General features: G+C 40.9%; 2 protein-coding genes across 2 annotated transcripts in view; both read right to left on the bottom strand.

Annotated features, from left to right (window-relative positions):
* Positions 1-591: 591 nt before the first annotated feature.
* On the bottom strand, positions 592-2856 carry LOC137974858 (uncharacterized protein PF3D7_1120000-like). Its single transcript, XM_068821850.1, has one exon. The coding sequence runs from the start codon at positions 2785-2787 to the stop codon at positions 1582-1584; it is 1206 nt and encodes a 401-aa protein (XP_068677951.1). The 5' UTR covers positions 2788-2856; the 3' UTR covers positions 592-1581.
* A 4826-nt stretch (positions 2857-7682) lies between these two features.
* The window catches only part of LOC137976111 (TBCC domain-containing protein 1-like), an 18214-nt gene continuing 11283 nt past the window's right edge, over positions 7683-14613 (bottom strand). Inside the window, exons 13-19 of the mRNA XM_068823388.1 lie at positions 11792-11871; positions 11002-11124; positions 10237-10415; positions 9666-9766; positions 8688-8743; positions 8464-8557; positions 7683-8174 (exon numbers count right to left, since the gene is read on the bottom strand). Of these exons, the coding sequence (XP_068679489.1) occupies positions 8097-8174; positions 8464-8557; positions 8688-8743; positions 9666-9766; positions 10237-10415; positions 11002-11124; positions 11792-11871 (711 nt within the window). The 3' untranslated portion in view covers positions 7683-8096. The remainder of the gene's footprint in view (positions 8175-8463; positions 8558-8687; positions 8744-9665; positions 9767-10236; positions 10416-11001; positions 11125-11791; positions 11872-14613) is intronic.

Genomic DNA, 14613 nt, shown 5'->3' on the forward strand with positions numbered 1-14613 from the left:
TAGCATCAAACTATGTCTGATTGTCAACTTGGTTGCAGTCAAGCTTAACTAAAGGAAAAGTACTGAGGGGCTGAAGACTTAATGTCACATGGCAAAGCAAGAAAACGGCAATGAAATAACTTAAGCCCCAGGGCCCGGTTGTTCGAAAGCCGATTAACTTAATCCACGATTAGCGTAAACTTTTGTTTCATGTTTTCAACTTTTTGGTGAAAGTTTCTTTGCTTATTTTTGTTTTTTAAGATTGACTTCTTCTAACGTAAAGTTTTGCCGAATATCAGCGTTGAACAGCATTTAGGAGTAGAGAAATAAACTCCTTGCTTATTTTTTTAAATCTGGGATTAGCGTTAATCGGCTTTTGAACAACCGGGCCCAGGTCATTTCGAGATCATTACAGCATCGTATTCAAATGAAAAGAGCGAAACGCCTCTGACAGTGATTATTCTGCATAAAATTTTCATAAATGAAAATGGCTTAGCCCTTTATCATTCTGAATTCCAAAATCACTGACGTGCTTTTTACCTTCCAATCAGGTCAATCCCTCAGAATCCGGACATACGGGAAGAATCGATCTGAAAACTCCTGACTTATGGGAGGCTTACCATGAAACAATCGCCCTTGATTGAGCCACCACAAGGTGAAGTGTCATAGAATAAACAAAAGCTGTTAACAAACTGCCCAAGCATCAGTACGATGACAAACATTTTATTTGTTTACAACACTCGGCCAAAAAATTGCTCCGTCAGCTGGCTTCAATAAAACTGGTTACCAATTGAAGGAACTTATTTAAAATTGATCGGGTAAGGCTGAACGTTTATTAGGTGCCGGAATTGGTCACTGAAGTTCAACACTGGTTACCCTGGCTGCCAGAGGTTTTTCTCTCTCAGAGCGACAGAAAAGGCGAGGAGAACCTCTGGTACAGGCCGTTGAGTTCTTTGAGAAGGCCGGTCCAATGGGATGCCGTTTCATATCGCCAGAGTCAGATTTTGACCCTAGCAATTCGATTGGTCAGGAGCTTGTTAGCTCTAACGAGTATTCTGATTGGTTTACTCTGATTGGTTCTCGTGCCCACTGTGGCCATAATCGAAACGCTTCAAAGTTCCGGAAGGCAGAAAAAGTTCAGTGAGTTCTACATTTTTGTTTTTGTTTTTTGTATATGTCCGCCAAAATTCAACATAGCAACTTTGGCATTCAAATTTCAAATTTGAGTTTTTACTTTCATATTCGACATCGAAGTTTATATAGAAAATTGAATTTTTTAATTTGACATCGAAGTAAATAAGACGAATATGTACCGTGGGAACGAAAGATGCTGATTGGTAGGTTATGTCGATGTCAATCAAACGGGGCATGGAAGTGAGGTTCTCAACTGCCTAGAGGTTTTTCTCGCCGCTTCGCAACTCGGTATTCCGTTGCTCTAAGAGAAAAAACCTCTGGCATCCAGGGTAAACACTGGTTTGCTCAAATTACAGCATTTTCAAGTACAGAAATCCTTTGGGCCCCGTCTAGACCAATTTTGCAATCCTTGTTGTAGGTGATGGAATTTACTTAAAAACATCTAACCTCTTTGCTGAAGTACAGGTCTTAAGAGTGTAACAGTTTGTAAATGTCCTTCCTCGTTTGATCAAGAACTTTAAGAATTGGTTCAATACTGTCTTCCAGCATTTTAACTGAATTTTTCAGGGCTACTAGACCATCTTTACACTTCTTGTTATGCTCATTGACATCCTTAAATTTCTTGTAAATCTCTTTTAGCCCCTCAATCTCCTTGTCGCCCAACTCTAACTCCACGTTGCTCAGCTGCGCAGCCATTACCACGCTCCAAACAATCAGATTTTCTTCGTTATTCGCGTAAGCATTTGGGACGTAGATTTGATATTGCTTTTTGGTTTCGTTAAAAATAACTTCAAACCACCCTTCCTGAGACCTTCTGGCGACACCACTGGTCATGGACAGCAAGATTCCCACCTTGAAATCAGGCGATCTCGAAAGGTTTTCTTCAAACGTCTCTATCTCATCTTTGGGTACAGCGCTTTGCCTTGCCTTTATCTCGATCATAATCTTGTGACCTTTTGGAGTTTCAACCTCGATGTCTGCCTTTCCTGGAGTTTTTGCTGTATCCTTGAAGGTGTAATTCAAATGTTGGAGGTGTCTTTCTAAGATTTGTTTGACGTTTCTTTCAGCCCGAAAACCTTTGTTACTTGGTTTCTCCAAACTCTTGGATATGGAATCCACTTTCCCTTTGCATTCGTCCAACTTTTCAGTTAGTCTTGATTCTGACCCTGTTAGGTCCTTTTGTAGCTGTGTTTTGATTTCTACAACCGAAGCGCCAATACTGGAGTTAAGCACCCCCAGGGGCTGCACCTTCTCAGCAACAGTGTCAACTCTATTTGTCAAATTACGTGCTATGTCTGTGATATGGTTGGACACTTCCTTCTTCAAATCAACGACGTCTACTGTAAACCTGCCAAATTGGATTTTAACTTCTTCAGAGACCTCCTCTTTCACTCGTCTCACCCCATCATTCAATTGTTTTTCCATTCTTGCCACACTATCGTGAACGAGCTGCATTTCAGTATTGAGAGCATCTTCAACGATCTTCGGGTTGACACTCAAGACGACAGATTCCTTGATTTTGAGACCGATTTCAAAGATTTTGACGAGGTCTTCGTCTGAGTAATCTTGAACTCTTCGATCATAGTTGGCCATGTTAAGTTTGATAAAACGTTCTCCAGAACCAATCTCTGTCCGTAATCTCTTGGGAGTGGGTTCTTCTCCTCTAAATGCCATTTTGGTGCTCAGTTTTGCCGAATTCTGTTTCAGTAGTTCTAAAAGGTCTAACAAACCTCGAGAGGATTATTCGAATGGGAGGTCACGAGATTCTTGGAAACTGAAAGTGTTGTTTGGATAGTTTATGCCCGCCCAGGTATTTTGTATGCAAGGGCTAATAATAGAAGCAATTCCGGGATATGAGTGACCATTTCTTGGTAGAACTGGTCACGCAAAACTCATTTTCATATTCCATTGTTTTTAGCATATTTCTGCGTAAGATAACTCATTTTTCGGAAATAAACATTAGCATTTTACCTCAATGCTTTTATCAGCTCGTGGCACGGTAACTGAGGGTATTTTGCCTAACCGCTGGCGAACTCCGAAGGTTCCAAAATACTTGATTGGCCGTTTTTATGCTAGAGACGTTAAAGTCGTCAAGACGCATTTGACGTCTGAGACGTTAAAGCAGTCTGGTATAAAAACGGGACGCATAAAAGTAGACAAACAAACGGACAAAAACAAGATTTTTCTAAAAAAAATGACTAGGTTCTATTATCGGAAAGCACTGAGCACGAGCAAAATCGGCACCAAATAAACGTTAACTCGCGAATATATGAGCAAATAAACGTGGCGGAATTGCAGCTTCTCAAATTTATGTCTCGACGTCGCCTGGAAGGACAGATGCAAATATTTTTTTGTGACAGAAATCAGTCTAGAAATCAGCATTTTCTGCCGATGGACGAGGAACTAGATTTAAGCTCGGCGCATGGCTTGTTTGTCTTGTCGACCAAGAGAGCAAGGAAGGAACGAAGTGCAGGGCTACATGCGTCCAAGTTAGGGCGTCCCGTTTTCATACTAAACGCATTTAACGTCTGAGACGTTAAAGTCGTCTCTTACGTGCGTCTCAACGACGCACTTAAAACAAGACGTTAAAGTCGTCAGACGTTAAATGCGTCTGTCTTATTTCTCGTTTTTATACTAGACGTTAAAGTCGTCTTGAGACGACTTTAACGTCTCAGACGACTTTAACGTCTCTAGCATAAAAACGGCCATTGAAGCTAATAACTGTTGATATACCATACATAACTGAAAGCTATACTATCGTACAATCAGTGCTTTCACCTGATAACTATAGTTACTAAATTTCAGTCTCAGATAATGCGTTTCTAGCGTTATGATTGGCTCACTAAATCTCCGATGTCAGCCCATTTATGGTATAATTGCCTAAGTGCTGTCAAACTGTAAAAATGTGGGAGAAACTCTCACTGCGACCACTCTCGTAAGCGACCCGGCATTGTAAAAGCCCACTCTCTAATTGAAAGCTTTCTTAAGCGACCGTTCCCGTAGCACGACTACCTTTGGTATAACCCAAATGGACTTTCCCATTGTTTTTAAGCTCTCGTAAGCGACCACTCAGAGTCTCATGTATGTATGTCAACACTTTAACAAAAACTCAACCCACTGCACCTGCTGAATTTGAAAGAATGTGACAGACCTGCACGGTCTCCCTTTTGTGAGTTTGTGGTCACGGATAATTATGAAACCTTGCATTAACGAGCATGTGCTTGAGTGATTTAGCCCTCTTGTATGATCTGTCAGGAGGTTTCTTGAATATTTTTGCCAGCAATGGCTGGTTTTCAATAAAACTCGAGTTGGGCGGCAGTATTGCTCGAAGATTTGAAACTGCTGGGTTGTATGTTTTGCCACTGAATGGTATAAATGTTCTCGCTGGTTTTGGATTTTTGTTTTAAGAGCCGACTGCCAAGGGTAGCCCCGCTCTTCAAGGAGGCCTTTGAATGTTTTGGCTGGGAATGTTTTGTAAGGGTATTTTGGCAGATTTGAATGAAAATAAAGAAGTTCAGTTATCTTCTGTACCATCAATAAAAATTTACAAGTCCTAGAGACTTTCGCTGGCGAGAGCCCATTCTCGTAAGCGACCAGCTCTAGTAGCGATCACTTTTTCGAATTCCCTGGGTGGTCGTGTACGAGAGCTTCGACTGTATCTTAAATCCGATTGCCTTTTGTATGCCGATGACACCTCCCTTTTTGATATTGTAGATGAGATCGAAGACTGGGCTCGGAAATGGGTTGTTACTATTAATCCCTCGAAGACTGAGTGTATGACCTTCTCAGCTAAACGAATAAAGCCACCTCACCCTGATTTCTTTTAGACCTTTTACGGTGATAACAAAATTATTGAAGTTGCACAACATACCCATCTCGGTGTAGTTCTTTGCAACAACCTTTCTTGGAGAGCCCACATCTTTAAGATTTATGAGAAAGCTTCTAAAAGGCTTAATATCCTAAAAGGTATTAGGTACAAGGTTGACAGGACTACTTTAAGAAAATTGTACAAATCTTTGGTGCGTCCTCTAATGGAATACGCTGATGTATTATGGGATGGATGCACGGAAAGTGAGAGAGATCTCCCCGAACATGTGCAATATGAGGCAGCAAAAATTGTAACTGGGGCCATGAAAGGGACCAGTAGGCATCGTCTTATGCAAGAAATTGGGTGGGAAGATCTCAAAACTAAAAGAGCCATTCACAAATTGCTGTCATATTTTAAGATCGTTAGTAATCTTTGCCCTAGTTATTTAGTTGATTTATTACCTCTACTAGTTAGTGAAAGAACAAATTACTTTTTGCGTACGGCATCAGATTACTCTGTTTTTGCAAGCCGCACTGAGCGTTTTAAAGGATCCTTTATTCCTTCAACTGCTACCTTGTGGAATGACATCAGTTTTGACATCCGTTGTCTCGAATTCATTGGTTCTTTTAAGAAAGCTTTACTCTCCTTTTTTAATGTACCTAGTTATAACGCTACTTTTGATTTTGCTATTGATAGATTTAATGCAATTTTCCATACTCGTTTACTCTTACACCTGCGCGCGTAACTATTGTCTTTTTAAAATAGGTTGCAAAGAAAGCCCTGCGTGTCTTTGTGGTTTTTACAATGAGTCAGTTAAGCATTTCTTTCTTGAATGTCCACTTTATTCTGCCCCTAGAATTAATTTGCTCTCCTCTGCTGCTCGCATATTTGCCGACAGGTGGTCTTCTATGTCCAAAGCAGAAATTGTATCAGTTTTTCTGTTAGGATCACAGTTACTTTCTCCGAATCAAAATTTATTTTTTTCATGTCCAGTCTTTCATATCCGATTAGAAGAGATTTCATAAAAGGACTTAAGTGTGTATTTTCCATCTGTTAGCTTTGCTTAAATGTTCTTTTTGTCTGTTTTGATGCCGCTTTGACTAACTATTTAATGTTACTTCGAAGTGAGCCCTCTTGATGAGTTCGTTTTTGGGCAAACTTCGCCAATAAAATGTCTTAAATAAGTATATTAAATATTCCAATATTTAGAATTAAAAATTAATAAAACAACTCTTCTTTTTCCCGGTTTTTGGAAATGAGATTGGTTTATTCGCCGTTACGAGAACCGTTAGCTAAAGGAGTCACAGAGCATAACAAGCAAGGAGAAATAGTTGTTCGCATGCGTTACGTGATGGCCATACTGGGGTTGGTGTTATGGTATGTTCACTTTGCTTTTTCAGCTAAATAAGTGACATTGTTATATACCTAGACTTTCACTTAACAAAACGAGCACTCTGATTGGTTGATTCTTGGTCACATACCCCTGATCAAATTCAAATGTATCCCGACCGGGATACAATTCCGCAGTTGTTGCCCGCTCCGGAAGCTCGCTCCGGATGTTTTGCTGCGATTGTTGAAGGAAAAGTCTAAGTACATAACAAAGCACTTAATGTATGGTCCCTCGGGAAAGTAGTTAGTTTTGTTTTCCCTCGAATAATGATGTTTCCCTCGACTTCGCCTCGGGAAACATTAGGCCCCAGTTGTTCAAACAATGAATAACGCTATCCACCGGATAAATCACTATCCAGCGGGTAAACACTAGCAAAACCAATTGAGTTATCCACTGGATAGTGATTTATCCAGCGGATAGCGCTATACATCGTTTGAACAACTGGGGCCATGACTCTCAGGAAAACAAAACTAACTGTTTCCCTCTTATGCATGCGAAGCCAGAGCGCGACCCGAAAAAAATTAAAATAACAAAAAGTATAAAGTCCAAAAACGGAGTTGAAAACTATACTTTGTCCTTCGAACAAAGTAATTATAAGGACACAGGATACAGGATATTTAAAGAACAGATTCCGAGATACAGAGCATCAAACTTGTCATTTTTTAAAACAATAAAATGTTTCGTTGGTCACTATAGAAGGCACAAAAAGTGAAAACGATACTTAAAATGCGTTTTTTGTATTTTCCATCAAATATTCGCAATATCTACCCAATGTCGGCCTCTCCAAGAGACGAAAACACCCATGAAAAATGTTTTACATTATCGAGTACCCAAACATTTTCGCACAAGGACGTCATCAGCAGAAGATGGCATTATAGGGATACAAACCACAGGAATTAACGGGATAAGGGATATTTAGGCCAAAAATTAATGGGTTTACAGGATACTAAGATTCCCCCCCCCCCCCCTCCCACCATGGGGTCTCTTAATTCAGTGCTGGTTACGACAGTCCTAAATGCAAAGGAAGTGTTTTAGAACGCCAAATAGACATGATTGAGGGCGAAGGGTTTATATGCGTGTGACTGCGCACCACTTTTCTTCCTCTCGAGAATGCCCCTAGCAAACAAGAAAATTAAACTGTGGGACGGCTATTCTGGCGTCCCTTTAAAAGCCACTTTGCAAAGGATGCCACATTCAAACACCCAAACTAAACTGATAAAAAAGCGTGCGTCCTCCTACGTCAAAAGCGTCAACTCGGTAATCCTCTTGTGGAGTTGAAAATCAGACTGTCGAGGCAGTGTTGTATGTCATTAGGTTAAATGAGCAGAGAGTAATCCTAGTTCTGAAAACAGACAAGGAACAACATAACACCTGATTTCTAAACAAAATATATTTACTTTTTTGGTTGTCAATAGCAACAATAATAATTACTTTAACTATAACTATAAGTTCCTTTGCCCATCATGAATGCTGCACAAATCAGTCAAATTTAATGTTGGTTTATGATGACAGTTGAAAATCAACACATACATGGTGGCATTGAATCCGAGAATCGATCCCAACAGTGCTCCATTTATTGGCTGATTCCATTAACATTTTGTCTCCACAATTCGTTCCTCCTTAATGTACACTTTGCTTGAGAGAGTAGGTCACACAAGGCATCAGTAAGTAACACTAAATGATTCGCTTAATACCGATGCCATCCTAGACCCTGCAAATTTGCGAGAACCTCTCTGCCCGGCTTCATAGGCATGACCCAGGTTGATTGGTCAAAACTGTTGGTGCTTATTTCTGAGCTTGGCTGGTGTGCGATGGTACAAGACCATTCAGCTGTGTGGCATGCCCACTCTCTGCTAGCCATACCTGTGTAAAGTCAAATTCTATAGTTCAGGAAAGGTATTTAACATCTAAGACAGCAGTTATGGTTCACTTAGAAGTTTGGAAACGAAGCTCATAACATCAACGGGTGTTAAATTTATTCAAGCAAAAAAAAAAAAAAAGGTTAGGCGACGGGGTTATGAACACAACTGTTCATGTAAATTGCCTTTTGACAATTTGGGTTGACACTTACAGGAAACACATAATAAAACCGAGACAGGACAAGGTCGCGTAGCCAATCACATTTGGCGTTCGCCCTCAGCAGTGTTGTTACCTGAAATCTGCCTTGTACGTCTTTCTGTAGTTGCCTTCTTTGTTCTTTACTCAACGATGATGTTTTTACCAATTGATACCAGTTGTTTATCGCCCTTTGAAGAATATAAACGTAAAGAAATGAATGGACATTAAACATGAACATGCGAGGTAAGGGCGGGCTGGGAAAGGAGAAAACGTAACTAGTTATAAAGTTGCAAAACACTTGCAAACAAAAGAGCTCACCTTTCTCTTTCCTTCAATGCTTTCTCATATTTCTTAGGAAGGGATATTGGTGGGCCCTGAAATAAATAAAACAAAGAATTTCTAGAAATGAATAGAAACTTCTCCTCGGAGGATGAACTTGGGTAAGAATAAGAGATGAAAACGTAACGGAAAACATATTTGAGCCACAGAATGCGACCAAAACTGCATTCCAATATTGTTACGCTGCCTCTTAAACCATACAGAGAAAAGGAGATAGCAGCTTCTTCGTGTCTTTTTTAAAAAGGGTTGTTCTATATCACTGAAGTACACTGGTACCAACGTCATCCCACGTGAATCTCCTATTAAACTCATCGCCAATAAATGAGCTTGGGGAAGGTGCCCATGAAAGCGGGTGGTGGTGCCAAGCAAAATACGAGCCACGAGCAGGGCGTGCAGATATCCATGGCAACCCAGAGAGCGGCAACCACCACCAGGCAAAGTCACACTGACAAAGTCAGTGGAGATATTTACCACCCTCAATACTCAGCAAGGCCACCAAAGAGGGAGGGGAGGGATCGAAGAGAGGGGCAAACTGCCGCACAAAGCACGATTCAGAGCTCGAAAGAACTGCACAACCTCACACAGCGAGTCGGTGTCATCTGACGCTTGGCGAAAACCCTGTTGTCAAATAGGCACGCATGATCTGCGATCACCGCTGACCGGCACTGGCTCGATTTTAACTTAGCCTAAATAAACTTAGCCACATTTAATTGGCACCACGCCAAATCTGAAAGGGACAGTAAACAAAGCACAGCAGCGGGTCGGCCTTCAAGCCAGTTTTAACAAAGCACAAGTCCGTTTGTACCACGATAAATAGCACACGAGAGAATTCTCACTGGTATGGTAACATTGCAGGAAGAAAAGGCTAATACTGGACAAAAAAACAAGTATTTTCATCACCTAACTGGCCAATTTGTTTTTGAAAAGGAACGTGCTCCCTCATGAAGCAGCACTTACATCTGTCGAACCTTTCAAAGAGAAAGGGATTGTAAATGTGAAGAATTCCTGGGGTGGTAACTCGCGGTAAACAGATGATGTATCTTCAGAACACTCAGAAACTGTAAGAGAAACAAACGATATACAACCACAGAAATTTCATAAAACAATTCTTGAGTTCTTCCTTTTGTGGAGTTAAATGCTTTGCGATTAAACATGTTAAAACGTTGCTGGATGGCGAAACACTTTTGCATTTGACAACGTTGTCTTGTTTTTTTCTCAAACATATTTTTATCGTAATGGGTAAGATTTGCAATCCTTTAGACAGTTTGTTACACATTTATTGTGTTCTTTGTTTTGTTGCGCGTTTGGAAAAAAGGAATAAAACATTTGACGAGCGCACGCGGCCTGTTGAATCGACAAGTTTGTATGTTAAGATTTTCGATCATGGCAGTTGTGCTGGTTACTTGAACAGCAACGGAAGGAAGCTTGCAAAATTCAGGCTTGAAAGGGATTTGAACCCCTGACCATATATACATTGACTTGTAGACAGACCTTTACACACGAACTTGTTTTCTGGAATACTACTTACCGAGTACAAGCGGGTCATTCCAAAGGTTAGGTTCCGTTGGGATTCCCCAGGGGCCGTGTAGATGCTCTTCCAGGGTAGGATAATAAGTGTGGTAAGGCGCCAGCACTAATTTTTCGTTGCCTGGAAGTATCACAGGTCTGGTTGGCGTGCAAAGATGAAAAGAACAGTTGCTACAACCACTGAAACAAAAAGAAAAAAAAAAAACAATTCAGATGGCAAGCCACTGCAGAGTCACGCTTCTCCTGTTGTCTCCGTCCGGATGTTTTTGTTCTTTTTCCAGCACGTTGCGTCAGGGACATATATGTAAGTACGCAAGCCAAGATTAGCCTGCTTGAAAGATGTATTTCCGCTTTTCTCCTCCCGAAAGTTATCCGTCAGGACGAGAGAAGGTACAATCTAAAATAAGTCTGTCACTCACGCTACCCGGAAGTCGCACCGACTGGCAACTGTTTTCTTTGATAACGCTTTTGGCTAACTTTTGCCGTTAAATGTCGTATAAGAGAGGAAGCAATTACAGAATACCCGTCCACCTAAAAGCGTTACTATTAAACCTTGTCACCGCGGTCCCGTAGAATGATGAATATGAATATTATAAGACTTAACTCCAAGGAGTAAAATGTACTGCCACCGTGGTCAGCAGCGTGGATTAAAGAACGAGATATATTGACTGTCAGACTGCAGTGGCAGCCTTTTGAGATTAAATTTAAGTGGACGGGTATTCTGTAATCAAGCCAAAACACACGTTCCCGGGTCCACAAAACAAACCTGATGGAAACTCGCTCACAGACGGCAAAAAATGTACAAGTGTCGCACCCAATAACATTGACTGCTGTTTTTGTCACTCCAAGAACAACTGTAGAATTGTGGCAATTTTCGATAGTAACAGCCCTAAGAAATAAAAATGGATTCAATGAATCATGAATGATAGCGAGGAATGAACGTCAACTGCTCTATTGGGAAAAGGAATGTGTCCCCCTGTTATCAACTTAAAGCGTGTAACTGGGGACTCCTCTTTGACCATAAATACCATGGGCTGCAGAGATGACTAAATCTTTCAACAGCAGCAACCAATGCCACTATCATCCGAGCTGAAGTGTTGTCAAAATCGAATTGCTTAAGGATAGGGTCAGGGTCAGGGTTCCAGTTTCAAGAATTGAAATGTTCGAGTCTCTAAGAGATAGGAACATGGGGAATCTCTTTAATCCAAACCATAAGCTTTACCTCCTTGATATAAATTCGTTTGTTACCACTAAACATAAAAAACATTGATATGAGAATAACGATTTGGCCATTGGAGTGATGCTTCACACTCTGGGTCAACAGTCCAGTACACACCCACACACCAGCTTAGTTGCTGGTGCTCAGTATTCCACATATGAGGCCTTCAAGAACAGAAGATTGGTCTCATAGAGATTCCTGTCATCATCTAGCCCCAGTTGTTCAAAAAATGGATAGCGCTATCCGCCGGATAAATCAAAATCCAGTGAATAAGCCATAACAAAACCAACTGCGCTACCTTGGGATTTTTTCCTTTATGTTTTAGAATTTCACAAACCTCAAAGGACACAAGATGTAGATGTAGGAGTAATGGCACCTGTGAATTTTCACCATACTTCCAGAGTACGAGTCACTGGCCTGAGGGAAAGAAATGACACATTATAAATGAATGACTACATTCATTTTTGTTTTTAAAAAAAATGAAATAAACTATATATACTTGAAATACAAAACTTCAAGGTTAAAGCTGTCTAAACGTTTTCGATCAATTTGCATGATCATCATCAGAGTGAAATAATCTGCATATGCTCAGTGTTCTTCTAGTTTAGGCAATGCCAGTTATGTAATACCTGTTCCCACGGGGAGCAAGGTGAGGTCCAGTGATTGCACTTGTTTGTTTAGGCAGCAGCAAAAATTAAGTAGAAAATAGAAACTTCTTAAAGAAACTTAACACGCACACCAAATGGAGGTTCAACTGCTTTATCATGTGGCAAACATGCAAGATGGAGTCAATCTTCAAGATAAAAGACAAAAACACATACCCGTCACATGTCATTTACAAACGCAAAGTGTATTTGTGGACGAACATGCACTGGCGAAACAGCACGCAACCTTGCGGTTTGTGTTAATGAACATTCAGATGTTAATAAGCAGTCAGAGCCAGCCAAGCACATTAGAAAACAAAAATTTGGTTTTATCAACGGAGTTGATAATGTAAATTGGCCACCGTACAGAGATTCTAAAAGCTGACGTTTCGAGCGTTAGCCCTTCGTCAGAGCGAATCGAGGGATTATGGGTTACGTGTAGTTTTTATAGTAGAGTAGGAGCTACGCTATTGGTGGTAACATGGCAACGTGAAAAATAGGAATATATTAGTTAAATGAAAAGCGTTCGTTAATACCGTGAGGATTAAGGGTGCCGATTTGAAAGATGAATTTTTGTTCCAGATTCTTGCGGCTTTCCGTCGTACCTAGATGTAGGGAAAGGCCGCAGATAGCCATGTGTTTTTTGGAGTGGTTAGGCAGATTGAAATGGCGAGCGACTGGCTTGGATGCATCCTTGTCATTCTTCTCAACATCGCGAAGGTGTTCGCGGAATCGGTCACCTAGTCGTCTACCTGTCTCACCAATGTATAATTTATTGCATAACGTGCAGGTTATGCAATAAATGACATTTGCGGAGGTACATGTGAAACGATCGGTGATCTTAACAGATCGCTTAGGTCCCGATATCTTGCTAGTGTTAACAATGAAAAGACAAGTTTTGCATCGTGAGCGCGCGCATTTGAAAGTGCCGGGTTGCTCGTTAGTTTTGAGCGCGCTTCTAACTAAAAAGTTGCCTACGTTTTTGTCGCGTTTGAATGAAATAAGTGGAGGTTGCGAAAAGATTCTACCAGTCTCGGGATCATTTTGGAGTAATTTAAAATTACTAAGAATGATGCTTTTGACTGCGTGATTATGAGGATGGAAAGTGAGGGTGAATGGAATTCTGTCATTCTTATCTTTTTGTGACGTTTGTAGTGATGACTGTCGATCAAATTGTTGGGCGCGATGATGGCCCGCTTTGACCACAGAGACAGGATAGCCACGTTTTTCGAAGAACTGGCACATCTCCTCTGATTTGCTGGAAAAATCGGAGTCATCACTACATAGACGTCGAAGTCTAAGAAATTGAGAATAAGGGATGGAGTTCTTGACATGTGATGGATGTGACGATGAATACAACAAATAACTGTGTGAATCAGTAGGTTTGTAGTGCACACTAGTACATAGCACGTTGCCTCTAATAGAAACGTTGATATCTAGAAAAGCCAATGAAGTTTCCGAAATTTCCCAGGTATATTTAAGAGCCGGATGAAAAGAGTTGACGGAGGTTATAAATTGATCGAGTTCTTCTCTGCTGGATGAAATAGCGCCGATGCAGTCGTCGATGTAACGGCCGTAGAGTTCAGGTTTGGGGCCGTTGTACTGACTAAAAAATTGGTGTTCAACATATCCTACAAAAAGATTGGCATAGCTAGGTCCCATTCTTGTGCCCATCGCTACACCATTAATTTGTTTGTAATAGTTGCCGGCGAATGAAAAACAATTAAGCGTTAAAACTAGTTCGGCAAGGCGGAGGAGCGTTTCCGAGCTAGGTTCTTTGACAGTGCGTTGATCGAAAAAGTGTTTAAGTGCTTGAAGACCTTCGCTATTAGGAATGACTGTGTATAGAGATGTAATGTCCATGGTGAAAATAAGTTTGTCTTGGCCGGAGAAATTGAAATCGCGGAAAATTTGTAGTGCGTGTGTACTGTCTTTAATGTATGATGGCAAAGATTTGACGATAGGCGTCATAATCCTGTCTAAGTAGCTAGAAATGAGCTCGGTGGGGCAACTACAGGCAGAAACGATAGGGCGACCTGGGTTGTTGGGTTTGTGAATTTTAGGCAAGAAGTAAATGCACGAAGTTCTAGGGGTGTTGATGATGAGATTAGTGGCAGTGTCCGGTAATTCTTGATTAACTATAAGATTTTGAATGGTGTCTTTGACAAGTTTTTGATTGTTGGAAGTGAGATCTTTAGGGATTTTGGCATAAAACGAGGTATCCGAAAGTTGCCGCAAAGCTTCTTTTTGGTAAAGGTCGGACCGCCAAACAACTACCGCGCCGCCTTTGTCGGCCGATTTGACGTCTATGTAGTGATGACTCCGATTTTTCCAGCAAATCAGAGGAGATGTGCCAGTTCTTCGAAAAACGTGGCTATCCTGTCTCTGTGGTCAAAGCGGGCCATCATCGCGCCCAACAATTTGATCGACAGTCATCACTACAAACGTCACAAAAAGATAAGAATGACAGAATTCCATTCACCCTCACTTTCCATCCTCATAATCACGCAGTCAA

Source organism: Montipora foliosa, chromosome 11, assembly GCF_036669935.1.
Source record: "Montipora foliosa isolate CH-2021 chromosome 11, ASM3666993v2, whole genome shotgun sequence".
Classification (NCBI taxonomy): Eukaryota; Metazoa; Cnidaria; class Anthozoa; order Scleractinia; family Acroporidae; genus Montipora; species Montipora foliosa.

Excerpts from the sequence above, each read along its gene's own strand:
- LOC137974858 (XM_068821850.1), bottom strand. The coding sequence starts at position 2,787 with ATGGCATTTAGAGGAGAAGAACCCACTCCCAAGAGATTACGGACAGAG.